General features: G+C 39.0%; 1 protein-coding gene across 10 annotated transcripts in view; it reads right to left on the reverse strand.

The window, feature by feature from the left end:
* The window catches only part of AFG2A (AFG2 AAA ATPase homolog A), a 303,723-nt gene that overhangs the window by 210,625 nt on the left and 78,895 nt on the right, over window positions 1–14,203 (reverse strand). For 9 of the 10 annotated variants that reach the window (XM_002717260.5, XM_051819827.2, XM_070047622.1 and 6 more), the window contains one exon: window positions 6,045–6,098. In XM_002717260.5, the coding sequence (XP_002717306.3) occupies window positions 6,045–6,098 (54 nt within the window). Of the gene's footprint in view, window positions 1–5,553; window positions 5,587–6,044; window positions 6,099–14,203 lie in introns of those variants that run through there. The other variant, XM_051819835.2, reaches the window with a different exon arrangement.

The following is a 14,203-nucleotide window of genomic DNA, read 5'->3' on the forward strand; positions in this document are numbered from 1 at the left end:
CTCCAGTCCAATGTCTACAGAGACTCTGGATTTGCTTCAGTACCAAGTAGTGTTCTGTGGCCCCAGATGATCAGTCTTATGTACCACCTAGCATCACTGGTAGCTGGCAGGAACAGCCTCACACACTTGAGTCTACCTTAGCAGCCAACATACCAAAGCAAAGTGGGCTTTGGTCCTACTCCCAGACTGCATTGGGCCTGGGTGGATGGTGGGCTTAGGATGTGATTTGCATTGTGATGTTAAGGGCCACAGGTGTAGGTAGGCATGTCTGGGCCTACCTCAGGTGCAGAAAGAGGCTTTTAGGGATAGATTGCTCCTTTTTAGACAATTCCCCAGGTCACTGTTTATAAAAAGGAAACAGCAAATCTGGGACAAAATAGGGTATATTTTAGGACTGAAACAGTGAAAAGATATCAATAGTGGACCTATGATAAAACTTAACTTAGTGCACCATCTGGTGTTCAAATAACAAAGGTTTCCACAGGCTCAGAAAAATAAACAGACTGCTTGGAATTCTAGGAAGCCCAGCCACAAACAAAGGGAGATTACTACTACTAATCTTTCAATGCAAAGATGATGTCATATAACAACAAGCACCATGAACTTCCAGAGAACTAGGCTCACATCTAATAAACAAAATAAAGTGCCAGAAACCAACCATCTAGGAATTGAAATTCTCAAATGCTTGAAGATTTCAAAATTGTTGTTTTAAGGAAACTCAATAAGCTTCAAGAGAACACAGAGATGATTTAATATCTTGACAGATAGACTTGACAGTGATATGGCAGTTAACAACAACAAAATCATAAAAGAAATTCTGAATCTGACAGAAGACATCAATAAACAAAAGAATCAGTGACCTCTAGGGCTGGTGGCGTGGCTTACTTGGCTAATCCTCCACCTGTGGTGCCGGCATCCCATATGGGCGCTGGGTTCTAGTCCCGGTTGCTCCTCTTCCAGTGCAGCTCTCTGCTGTGGCCCAGGAGGGCAGTGAAAGATGGCCCAAGTGCTTGGGCCCCTGCACTCGCATGGGAGACCAGGAAGAAGCTCCTGGCTTCATATCGGCGCAGTGCCAGCCATAGCGGCCACTTGGGGAGTGAACCAATGGAAGGAAGACCTTTCTCTATGTCTCTCTCTCACTGTCTATAACTCTACCTGTCAAATAAAAAATAAATAAATACATTTTGATAAAAAAAAGAATCAGTGACCTCAAGACAGGCTATTTGAAAATACACAGTGGGAGGAGAAAAAAGAATCAAGAGAAAAAAAGAAAACAATGTAATATTAGAAAGAATGAAAAGAATAAATATCTAATTAGTGAGGTTAAAGAGCAACTAAAGAAAACCAAAGAGTAGAAAGCATATTAAAGATAAAAAAAGGAAACTTCTAAAAAAAATTCACTGGAAAGGTAGAATGCCTGAAAGGAGAACAGGGGAGGAGAAAGAGCATGAGCTTTTGTCTGCTGGTTCACTCCCCACATGGCTACAATAAGGATGAGCCAGGCTAAAGTCAGGACCCAGGAACTCCATCCTGGTCTCCACAGGGATAATTGGGAGCCCAAATACTTGGGCCATCTTCTCCTTCCAGCCTAAATACTTGGGCTATCTTCTGCTGCCTTCCCAAGTGCATCAGCAAGATCGGACATCTGGGACAAGAACTGGCATTCCAATGTGAGTTGCTGGTGTTGCAAGATGTAGCTTACCCTGCTGTGCCACAACACCAACACCTAAGAAACTTCATAAACCAAGAGAAAAACAAGACTATACAGGTATAGGTCAAAACTCAAAGAAACATGCCAAGACATTATAATCAAGCTATGGTTAAAATAAAGAAAGGATTCACAAAGATACAAGAAAAAATAGGCAAACAAGAAACAAAGGCATATCCACTCACACGACTGCAGACTTCTCAGCAGAAACCTCACATGCCAGAGGGACTGGGATGAATCTCAGGTACTGACAGAAAAGATTTGCCAGGCAGAATATTGTAATGCAAAGCTATTAGTAATTTCCTTAAATGTAAATATATTACATTCTGCAATTAAAATACCCAGTGATACAATAGATACAAAAACAACAGCCAACTGTATGCTGCTTACAAGAAACTTCAACTCCAAGGACACATAAGGACTGAACATAAAAGGATGGAATAAAATATTCCATGTAAATAAAACCACAGAGAGCAGGGGTAGCCATGCTATCATCAGATAAAGCAAATATTAATGAAAAGGAGTAAAAAAAGAGATCGATAGGGGCTGGCGCTGTAGCACAGTGGCGCAGTGGGTTAACACCCTGGCATGAAGCACTGGCATCCCATATGGATGCCAGTTTGAGACCTGGCTGTTCCACTTCTGACCCAGCTCTGCTACGGCCTGGGAAAGCAGTAGAAGATGGCCCAAGTCCTTGGGCCCCTGCACCCATGTGGGAGACCCGGAAGAAGCTCCTGGCTCCTGGCTTTGGAGTTCAGGGTTCCAGGAACCTTGGTCCATCTTCCACTGCTTTCTCAGGCCATAGCAGAGAGCTGGACTGGAAGAGGAGCAGCTAGGACAAGAACTGGCACCCATATGGGATGTTGGCGCCATAGGTGGTAGATTAAGCTACAGCGCCACAGTGCCGGCCCTGATACAGTTCTATATTAAAAAGAAAAACTAAAAGACAGCATTTCAAATGTCTTCACAATTCAGAAATGTTAAATGCTTGAAGAGACATATATTTATCCTGACTGGACATTATATAATATGTAAATATATCAAAACATCACAGGTTAGCCCATAAATATATACAATTTTTACATAGTTATTAAAAATTCTTTTAAAATGAGTGAAAACTCTCAAATTAAAAATTAAAAATGTAGGGGCCAGCATTGTGACACAGCAAGTAAAGCTGCCATCTGCAGTCGGCATCCCATATGAGCACCAGTTAGAGATTCTCGGCTGCTCCACTTCTAATCCAGCTCTCTGCTACGGCCTGGGAAGGCACTGGAAGATGGTCCAAGTCCTTGGGCTCCTGTACCCACTTGGGAGACACGGAAGAAGCTCCAGGCTCCTAGCTTCAGATTGGCCCACCTCCAGATGTTCTGGCTATTTGGGGAATGAACTAGAAAATAGAAGACCCCCCCGCCCCCGCCTCTGACTCTCTGTAACTCTGCCTTTCAAATAAATAAATAAATCTAAAAAAAAATTAAAAGTGTGTATTTGAGAGAAAGAGAGAGAGAGAGAAAGTAGCATTATCAATCAGATATTGGTTTTAAAGGCATGACTTTAAAACTTCGGTGACATAGTGGAAAGACTTCTTGGAAAAGACCCCAGAAGCACAGGAAAACAGCCAAAATGGACAAATGGCATTACATCAAGCTGAGAAGCTTCTGCATTACAAAAGAAACACTCAGCAAAGTGAAGAGGCAACCAACAGAATGGAAGAAAATATTTGCAGACTACAAAACTGATAAAGGGTTAACATCCAGAATCTGTAGGAGCTCAAGAAATTCAACAAAACAAACAATGCAGTTAAGAAATGGGCAGAGGATTTAAACAGGCATTTTTCAAGAGATGAAATTCAAATGGTCAACAGACTTGAAAAAATGCTCAGGATCACTAGCCATCAGGGAAATGTAAATCAAAACCACAATGAGGTTTCACTTCACCCCAGTTAGAAAGGCTCTCATACAGAATTCAACAAACAAATGCTGGCGAGGATGTGGGGAAAAAGGAATCCTAACCCGCTGCTGGTGGTAATGTAAACTGGCACAGCCACTGTGGAAGATAGTATGGAGATACCTCAGAAATCTGAATATAGACCTACCATCTGATCCAGCCATCCCACTTCTGGGAATTTACCCAAATGAAACCAAAAGAAATCAGCATATGAAAGAGTTACTTGTACCCTCATGTTCACTGCAGCACAATTTACAATAGCTAAGATATGGAATCAACCCAGATGCCCATCAACTGCTCACTGGATAAAGAAATTACAGTGGATATATAAACTATGCAGTACTATCTGACTGTAAAAAAAAAAAAAAAGAAAAGAAAGGAAACAAAAGAAAAGAAAAACGAAATCCTGTCTTTTGCAACAAGATGGATATAACTGGAACCCATTATACTTAGTGGAATATCCATCCTCAAAATACAGATATCCTATGTTTTCCCTGATCCTAGGTAACAAGAGTACCGGAAATATAATGCATTGGAGTGAAATAGACATTTTGAGAGTTGATGACTGTTTATAGCCCTTGTCTCTTCCCATTGAGAAACAGTGTTTTTTTAACAGTGGTTTTTTTCCTTCATAGTATTTGAAATTTTACTTAGTGTAGCAGTAACTTTACAGTCATTAAGTAAATTGAAAATAGATCTTTGTAAAAATTACAGTGTGGGGGGGGGGGGCTGGCACAGTGTAAAGCCGCCGCCTGCAGTGCCGGGATCCCGTGTGGGCACCAATTCAAGTTCCGGCTCCCCCACTGCTGATCCCGTTTCCTGCAATGGCCTGGGAAAGCAGTACAAGATGGCCTAAGTCCTTGGGCCCCTGCAACCATGTGGGAGACCCAGAAGAAGCTCCTGGCTCCTGGCTTTGATCAGTGCAGCTCTAGCTATTGCAGCCAATTGGGGAGTGAACCAGCAGATGGAAGACCTCTTTCTCTCTGCCTTTCCTTCTCACTCTGTAGAACTCTTTAAAATAAATAAATAAATCATTTAAAAAAAAATTGAGTGGGAATGGGAAAGAGGGGAAGAAGGATTGGAGCATTGGTGAGATGGAGGGTATAGTGGAAACTATCACTATGTTCCTAAATTTGTATATATGAAATCTGTATATATGAAATACATGAAACTTGTATAACTTAAATAAAATTAAAAGAAAAAAATGAAACACCCTTAATAAAAAAAACTTAAGAGAGAGAAGTCAACACTGTGGCTTAATGGGTTAGGCTGCCATCAGCAGCACCAGCATCCCATATGGGTGCTGTTTCAATTCCTGGCTGCTCCACTTCCAATACAGCTCCCTGCTAATGCCTCTGGGAAAGCAGCAAAATATGGCCCAAGTGTTTGAGGCCCTACACCCATGTGGAAGACCCAAAAGAAGCTCCTGGCTCCTGGTTTCAATCTGGCCCACCTCCAGCAGTTGCGCCATTTGGGGAGTGAACCAGGGGTGGAAGATTTCCCTCTCTCTTTCTCTAGCATTCCCTCTCTCTCTGTAACTCTGCCTTTCAAATAAAATCATAAATCTTAACTAAAAATAAAAAAAAAACTTAGGAGAGAGAAAGAAGATGCATTGTCTAAATCACAGGGCTAGCACCGTGGCATGGTAGGTTAAGCCTGCATCTATGGCAGCAGCATCCCATATGGGTGTTGGTTTGAGTCCTGGCTGCTCCACTTCTAATTCAGTTCCCAGGTTTGGGAAAGCAGTAGAAGATGGCCCAGGTGCTTGGGTCCCCGCACTCAGATGGGAGACCAGGAGGAAGATCCTGGCTCCTGGCTTCGGCCTGGCCCAGCCCCAGTTGTTGTGGTCATTTGGGATGTGAACCAGTGGATAGAAGATCTCTGTCTCTCTTGCTCTCTCTCTGTAACTCTGCCTCTCAAATGAACAAATAAAGCTTTTTAAAAAAAAAAAAAGCATTAAATCACCAGGCAGAATAAAAACAGAACTCATAAAGTGAAATTTTTCTATATTCTGTCTATTCAATTTAAAGGAATATTGAAAGGATTTAAATCCTATTCCGAGATCATGTGTTCTCCCCTCTGTAGATATATATCTATAGCTATATATATGAATATATATTTTTAACAGAAATGCTGCTAGCTTTTAAAAAATACCTTTACATGGTAAAAACAAATTCTGGGATTATGATGATGTGTTAAAGCAAACAAAAAATTACAGATTATTAAATTTGCATTTTCAGATAATAAAACAATATTTGCATAAAGAACTATCACTAGAATTTGGATTTGTATTTGGGAGTATCAAAGTCTGTTATCCAAAATAAAATGGAAGCCACACAGGACAGAATGCTGTTCTTCTATTCAGAAGGCCACAAAGGCCTAACCTTCTTACCTCTCTAACTGCTCTTTCAGATTCACCAACATATTTATTCATCAATTCGGGCCCCTGCAGGAAAAAAAATAAATATTCAGTGCTTTTTAAATGCAACTATGTAAATTTCTTTCAATGAAACAGGAAAAATAGTCTCTGTCACATACCCTTTTTTAACATCCCTTTAAAAATATAATGTTTGTTGTTAGCTAGGGGACTGGACCAACCTGCAGGCCACATTTGGTCTAAAACTGGTTTGTTCACCTCTGTTCTAGATTAATTTCATACTATTTGAAATACTTCACTTCTGGCCATGAGACCAAAAGTAATAATAATAAAGTAAATGATCTGACTGCTGAGGAGCTGAAAACCTGGACTCCAAAGTATGAAAACGGATTTAAAAGAAAAACCAATGACTCACAAATAAAAGGCAGCTTCAAAATATTCAGTTATGTCTTATATATATATACAAAGAAACATGTCTAAGAATATTACTAAAGCACCATTTAGAGTAACAAAAATAAAAACTGGAAATATCTAAAGTTGAATTGACATAAAAACGAGTGAATAAGTAGGCATCTCCATAAAATGCAGTACTTGGCTGTCAAAGTGTCATTGTGGTACTAAACAAAGGAAAAATTTGGAAGCAGGGAGACCCGCAAGGAAGCTGGTATGCAAGCCAAAGTATATTACCTTATAAATTTATAAGTAAGAATGAAAGTTTTTAATGTTTTGATAAAAATTTTAAAGCTTATGAAACAGCTAATTTTTATTAAGATCATTCTGCATGGTTTCACCTTGCATGATCATTTTTATAGTCCCACACTAACAGGCACAGAAAGGACTGCCCATTTGTAACATAAAGAATAACAGGTGCTTTTCATTTACATGTGTTCAATTACACTTTTACCCACACAAGGAATTAAGAATATAAATAATAAAATAAGAACCAGGGCCTCCCCAGTTTAAAAAAAAAGCTTTACATAATTAGCAGAAAAAGTTTGTGTTGAAGGGTCGGCCAAAGGCGGTAGGAAATTTTATGCAAATTTGATTACATTCAGGGCAATTAATTAAGCAAGTTTGGCCTAGCAATGACAAGAAAGGAAATAGCTGGTGTCACTATTTTATTGTAATTATTATCATAACAACTCCATATTATTACTGTTGCCCTAACAGCAACTCTGCATTAAAGTCAAGGTAAGACATAAAGATATTTCTTTAAGCCGACACTATAAATCAATGCATATATATTACTTTAAAATTATCTGGTGTAACTGAAGGGAAGAGTGGAGAACCTGAAGAAATAGCCATTGTTCTTCCACAGATTGAGACTCTACAAAAGAAGTTAACATGAACATCAAGGTTGGAAAGTACAAGATCCTGGTCATCACACGATTTCTTCTCTATACAGTACAATGCCAGTATCTTGTACTTACAACAGAAAAATTAATGGTTTAAATATCCACAGCACAGGCACATTGGTTTCATACTTTGACCAAAAATGTAAAAATATGACATTTAGCCTCAACTATCTGAGAGATCACTCCACTAGCACATAGAAGTAGACCACAGGAAGTCTATCGATAAGAAACAATGCCTTTTGTCAATAATAAAACAAAGCAGAAAGAGATTTTAAAACCTAAGAATTTAATAGTGTCAAAAAAATCTAGGCTGAAATAATTCAAGTTAAGTGTTACTAACAAGTCATAATAGAAATCAAAATACTAAATGGGTCCCTAGGACATGTGATTCTGTACAAAACTACATGCTGATGAATCCTACCTGGACAAGCAGCCTGCAAAATGCACACCACGTAGCTGAACTGATACAAAGGCTAAAATTTTATGAGGACTCAAAGCAATTTTACCACCATGAGAAGTTACTTTGAGTTTGAAGTTCAAGTTGCTAAAACTCATGGCATTCTGGTTCAGAGTTGCAAAAGTTTGTATTAGGTTTCAAAGATATACAGTACATTTTATTCTATCACAGAGACTTAAAGGCTTGAGGGGTCATAAAGTACACCACCATACTTTTTGTTCCAAGGTCAAATATGCATCTATCTCTTAAAACAAAACAAAACAAAGAAAACAGCTACTAGCCGGAGCTAACTTTGTAAAGTTTTGCTGAATGCTTCATATGTATTATTCCCTCTACTGTGAACAGTCCTCACATGTGGATACTCTTATGCAAATGATCCTAATTTTAGAGAAATAACATAAAGTCTAAAATAAAAGAAATAATTTGCCCTAAGTCACACAGCTTAGTAAATAGCACAACTGGAAATCTTAACTGTTACACTTGATGGAGGAATTGTCCCAAATGTTTACTCACAATCAGTCACAAAAGATAAGCAACAGATTAAAAAGTAAGCATTGTGAGCTCCTCACAGAACACTCACATAAGAGACCTGGACTGAGTTACCAGCTTTCCATATGCTCATGCCCAGCTGCTGCAGATGGTAGTGGGGCGCTTGCTCTCTCCCCCATCCCTCCACCCCAGTACTTCTCAACTACATAAAAATTTTTAAAAAGAAAAATACAAAAATCCCTAGAATAGACAAGATTGATAAGACTAAGCATGGTTATTTTTTCCTAATTTTAATTGCAAAATAACTACATTATAATAGTCCTGTAACATTTTAAATCTTAGATAGCATGTTTCACTGATTAAGATAAAAAAAATTTCCAGGGGCCTGCACTGTGGCACAGTAGGTTAATCCTCCACCTGCAGCACCAGCATCCCATATGGGCGCCAGTTCTAGTCCTGGCTGCTCCTCTTCCAATCCAGCTCTCTGCTATGGCCTGGGAAAGTAATAAAATATGGCCCAAGTGCTTGAGCCCCTGCACCTGCATGGGAGACCAGGAAGAAGCTCCTGGTTCCTGGCTTCAGATCAGCGCAGCTCTGGCCATTGCAGCCATTTGGGGAGTAAACCGATGGAAGGAAGACCTTTCTCTCTGTCTCTCCCTCTCACTGTCTGTAACTCTACCTCTTAAATAAATAAATAAAAATCTTTAAAAAAAAAAAAAGAAAAGAAAAATTTATAGAAATAGGCAACATAAATAGGTTTATTTTGAATAATGCTATTTTTAACATTCTTTGGCCAAGATTTCAAGTGTTCAAGTTTGTAAAACAATACAAATATTATAAATAAATGTAAAAATGTTTATCTAGCTCTTCTATTAATCTATTGGAAACGAAACTGGAATAATCTTTTACCGTGCTTGATGGTTTTACATTTTATCAGTCACAAATTCAACTGTAATATTTACACCAAATATTATTGCAATTTGGCCTCTTTACTCACTGAGTTTTTCTCAGTCTTCTCAAGGGCTTTTTAAATCTGTCTGATACCTGCCTAGTATGTTTGGCTATTACTTTCACAATCAAGTGTTTTTAAATTCAAAATGTCTGGGGAAGTCAAGTTAACCCAAGGGTTACCTATGGTTAAATATTAGGGAATATACTCATAAAATCCTGAACTCACATAAGATAGAATTACATATATGTAGTGTGAGTGAAGGATATTGAAAATATTAAGAAGTACAGTCTCAGCACACATAGAAAGTTATACTGGGAAAGCACTTCAGAGAGTTTGAAAATAGGCATCAAGTACTAGGCAAGAAATGCTTTAGGCAAGTAAAAAGCAATGAGTTGGTAAGGATAAAGGAACTCAAGCTGGTCGTATCAAAAAATATAAATGCATATCTTCCTTACAATCTGTTGATTCATTCATGAAAAAAAAGGGCACATTTGTTCAGAACTTACACTGCAAGCACCACACTGGTTACGAGCTGTGAAACATGCATGCACACATGCCCATCAAAACCTATTGTTACTACTGACCAGTCTGCTTTACTGACTTCTCTGCAAAATCTCCAAGACTGGTGCTCACTTCCCAACGTTTGTATCTCTAGGAATGACTATTATCTTCAGCTACAAAAACAACTGCCTTGCTGATATATCAAACCTTTTGTCACAAAAACATTGCACACTTCACACCTAAATCTCAATGATCTGCTCTTTTACTTCTGATCTGCTTCTCTACCTGTCCCCAGAGTTAGCATACTTTCATTTGTCAGTCATTGAAAGTAAAACTTAATCACCTTTGATTTCTCTTCTTCCATCTCGTTTCTCACATACAAGCAATGAAGATCTGCATGATTCCAAATGTTACCTATTTCATTCTGTAAGCTGTTTGCTCAAGCAACTTTCCCACTGAATGAGTTGCTGGATAGCAAGGAACCCATCTAAGGCATCCTTTTTACCATAGAAAGTACCTGACATGCAAAGGATGCCTCATAAATATTTTCACATCACTCCAATTATAAAAACTTTTAAAATGTTACATAAATTAAATTACAATATTTACTGTGATGCTAATTACATTTCATTCAACAGGGAGTTAGTATATGAAGAAAATTGTCTCTCTCCATCAGTTAATTTATTTATGAATAAAAAATTAAACAACCCCAACAATAAAATTTTCTATTAGATTTTTTATAAGTCTTAAAACACTCTTCTAAATCTCTCTAGGTTTTCTTAGATTTCATACACTTAAAGTTTTATTATTGTAATTCTTATCACTGCAGTTCTTTGTTAGCTAAATGGTATTTATAGAATATTTTCATGTAGATAAATTTTTAATATATCAGCTTTACCAATTAACACAAGCCCAATGAAAAACTAACATGGTATTATACATGATTATCTCAATTTTAATCTTCCAGTTTATATACTGTAACAAATACTGCCAAATTTAAGTAAATATGATCTAACTCATAAAAAGCTCTGTGAAATGGACAATAGACAATAACTCTTCCATTTATCCCAAGCATCATAGGAAATAGATATTCTCAAACAATAACAAGAGTTTATGTCCTTACTTACTATTGATGTTAATAACTGTCAATTAAGCAAATGAGACACATGACAACAATATTTGCAAAACTCAAGGGAATTTTCATTGTTAAAACAAAAACCCAAAAGAAATTAAACAGAAACTCAAAAGATTTCAGACTCTGGATAAGCCCACATGGCAATAAATCTAAGGGAGGAACATAGAGTAAGGATCTGAAAAAGACATGAAACTGGACATAGTTCTAGGTGAGACTCTAAATTAGAAGCGGCACCTGAGTTAAAAGGAAAACAAACCAAAACACTGAGAAAAAGAATTCTTTATAGTGGGGACTCGGTTTGGGGCCAGAACTAACATCTACCTTTATAGGCTTCTACTGAGAATTGTAGTGAAACAGGCAAGCTCAGGGCAGCTCCACCCAGGGGCTGCATTGCCAAGTTCCACTCTGGCTTTTCTCCATAATTTTCCACAATTACGGATAGGGAGATGAATAGAAGAGAAGGTCTCATCATGCCAAAGCCCTCACCCATGGAATCCACAATCCTATACATGGTTCTTTTTCCTTGTCCTCCTCTCACTCTATTCACTGCAGTACCCAAGTGAGAGTTGGTCTTTTTAACTTCAACCACTTCTCTGAATGTCTACAATATACCCAGATCTGTGATACTAACCTCAAAATCTTTTCGTTGATTGTAAGATGTACATTAGCATGGTACATTTGGTATAATTAGTGTGCCTGGATTGACACATTATTTTTAATAAAGCTTTAGTTTTTACCCAGTATCTTTTCTTTGGATGCAAGATCCCATCCAGAATATCTTAATATGACATTAGGTTATCATGTCTCTTGGGCAATTCTTGGCTGTGAATTTCTCAGACTTTCCTTGCTTTTGATGAGCTTGACATTTTTGAGGATGTTTTATAAAATGCCTTTCAACTGGGGTTTTCCTAAAAGTTTTCTCAGATTTAGACAGGGATTATGATCATCCAAGAGGAAGACTACAGAAGTGTCATTCTCGTTAATCTTATCAGATGTATCACTGAAGATGTCAACCTTGGTCACCCAGATGAGGAAATTCTTGTCTTCCCTCTTTCCAAACCAAATTCTTTGAGAGGAAGCTACTATGCACAGTCCACACTGAAGGAATGGGGAGTTAGACTGCTGAAAATTTTCACTGATTTTTTTTAACACAATCTTCTCCAAAGCCAGTAATGTAAACGTCATCCTATTTTTACAGATGAAAATACTGAGACTTACAGAAGTGATTGAAGATTACAAAGCTAACAAGTTCTAGGATTAAAAAGCAAGCCAAAGGGCAAGTAATGTGGTGCAGTGGGCTAAGTCGCCGCCTACAGTGCCAGCATCCCATATGGGCACTGGTTCTGATCCTGGCTGCTCCACTTCCAATCCAGCTCTCTGCTGTTGTGCCTCAGAAAGTGATGAAAGACGATTCATGTCCTTGGGCCCCTACACCCACGTGGAGGACCCAGAGGAGCCTCCTGGCTCCTGGCTTTGGATCTGCCCCACTCTGGCCGTTGTGGCCATTTGGGGAGTAAACCAGCAGATGAAGACCTTTCTCTGTTTCGCCTTCTCTCTGTCTGTAAGTCTGCCTCTCAAATAAATAAAATCTTAAAAAAAAAAAAAAAAAGGCAAAGCTGCATAAATCAGACCTTAGTGCTGTTTTCATTGTGACATACTCAATCCCAAAGACAGAAATCATACCCCTCAGGCTGAGCTTCCCTAATAGGAAAATCCTGAGGGGCTGGCTCTGTAGCGTAGCGGGTAAAGCTGCCACCTGCAGTGCCAGCATCCCATATGGGGATGCTGCTTCACTTACGATCCGGCTCTCTGCTGTCACGAGGGAAGGCAGTGGAGGATGGCCCAAGTTGCTGGGACCTGCACTCACATGGGGGACCTGGAAGAAGCTCCTGGCTCCTGGCTTCGGATTGACGCAGCTCTAGCTGTTGCAGCCAATTGGAGAGTGAACCAGCGGATGGAGCACCTCTCTCTCTCTCTCTCTCTCTCTCTCTCTCTTTCTTTCTGCCTCTCTTTCTCTCTCCATGTAACTCTTTCAGATAAATAAATAAATCTTTAAAATAATCCCAAAATGCTCTAAATTCCAAAACTTTCTAGTGTCATTACAATCCTCAAGAAGTTGCTGAAATCTGAAACATTTCTAGTCCCAAGTATTTCAGATATAGGATATTCAGCCCAGGTAAATTTCAAGATCCAGATTATTCAGCTACCAATTGTTTACAAGGTACTTCTAATCCATTTATCAGTTTCTGGTTTCTCTGGCAATGATTACCCTTTTCTTGTAGACTCAACTAATTTCTATTCCTAGAAGACAGTCATGCCAGATTTTGTAGTTTTCTCTGTTGTAAACAAATGCAAATCTTGTTCAGACTGATTCGAAAAATATCTTTCTATTTCTCTGAAACTGTACGATAGAAACTGCCTAAACTACCTTTCTCAGTAACTTGATGCAACCAGTAAAGAAAAAAAAAAACACTGGTCATTAGCTTTACTTTTTTAAAAAAGGAAGAAGCACAGATGTATATAATACAAGGGGTCTTCAAAAAGTTCATGAGGAGGCAGTTTGGGATGCCCATATCCCATAATGAAGTGCTTGAGTTTAAGTCCCAGCTCTGCTTCCGACTCCAGCTTCCTGCTATTGTGCTCCCTGGGAGGCAGCAGATAATGGCTTAAGTACTTGAGTCCCTGCCACCTACTTGGAAGACCTGGACAGAGTAGTTGGCTCCCAGGTTAGGCTTCAGAGCCTCAGTTGTGGCAGGCATTTGAGAAGCAGATAACAGCTCTCTGCATCTCTCTCCCTTAAATAAAACATTTTTTTAATTGAAGAAGTTCATGAAAAAAACATATTATGAAAAAACTATGCATGGATTAAAAATCCTTTTTGTAGAAAAATCTTTTTCCAAGGACTTTTTGAAATACACTTATACAGTGATTAAGAACTAAAACTCCAGGGGGCTAGTGCCATGGCTCACTCGGTTGATCCTCTGCCTGCGACACCGGCATCCCATATGGGCAGTGGGTTGTAGTCCCAGTTGCTCCTCTTGCAGTCCAGCTCTCTGCTGTGGCCCAGGAGGGCAGTGGAGGATGGCCCAGGTGCTTGGGCCTCTGCACCCACACGGGAGACCAGGAAGAAGCACCTGACTCCTGGCTTCGGATCGGTGCAGCACTGGTTGTAGCAGCCATTTGGGGGGGTGAACCAATGGAAGGAAGACCTTTCTCTTTCTCTCTCTCACTATCTATATCTCTACTTTTCAAGTTTAAAAAAAAAAAAATAAGAGCCCAGGCTCT

The sequence above is a fragment of the Oryctolagus cuniculus genome, chromosome 8 (assembly GCF_964237555.1).
Source record: "Oryctolagus cuniculus chromosome 8, mOryCun1.1, whole genome shotgun sequence".
Classification (NCBI taxonomy): domain Eukaryota; kingdom Metazoa; phylum Chordata; class Mammalia; order Lagomorpha; family Leporidae; genus Oryctolagus; species Oryctolagus cuniculus.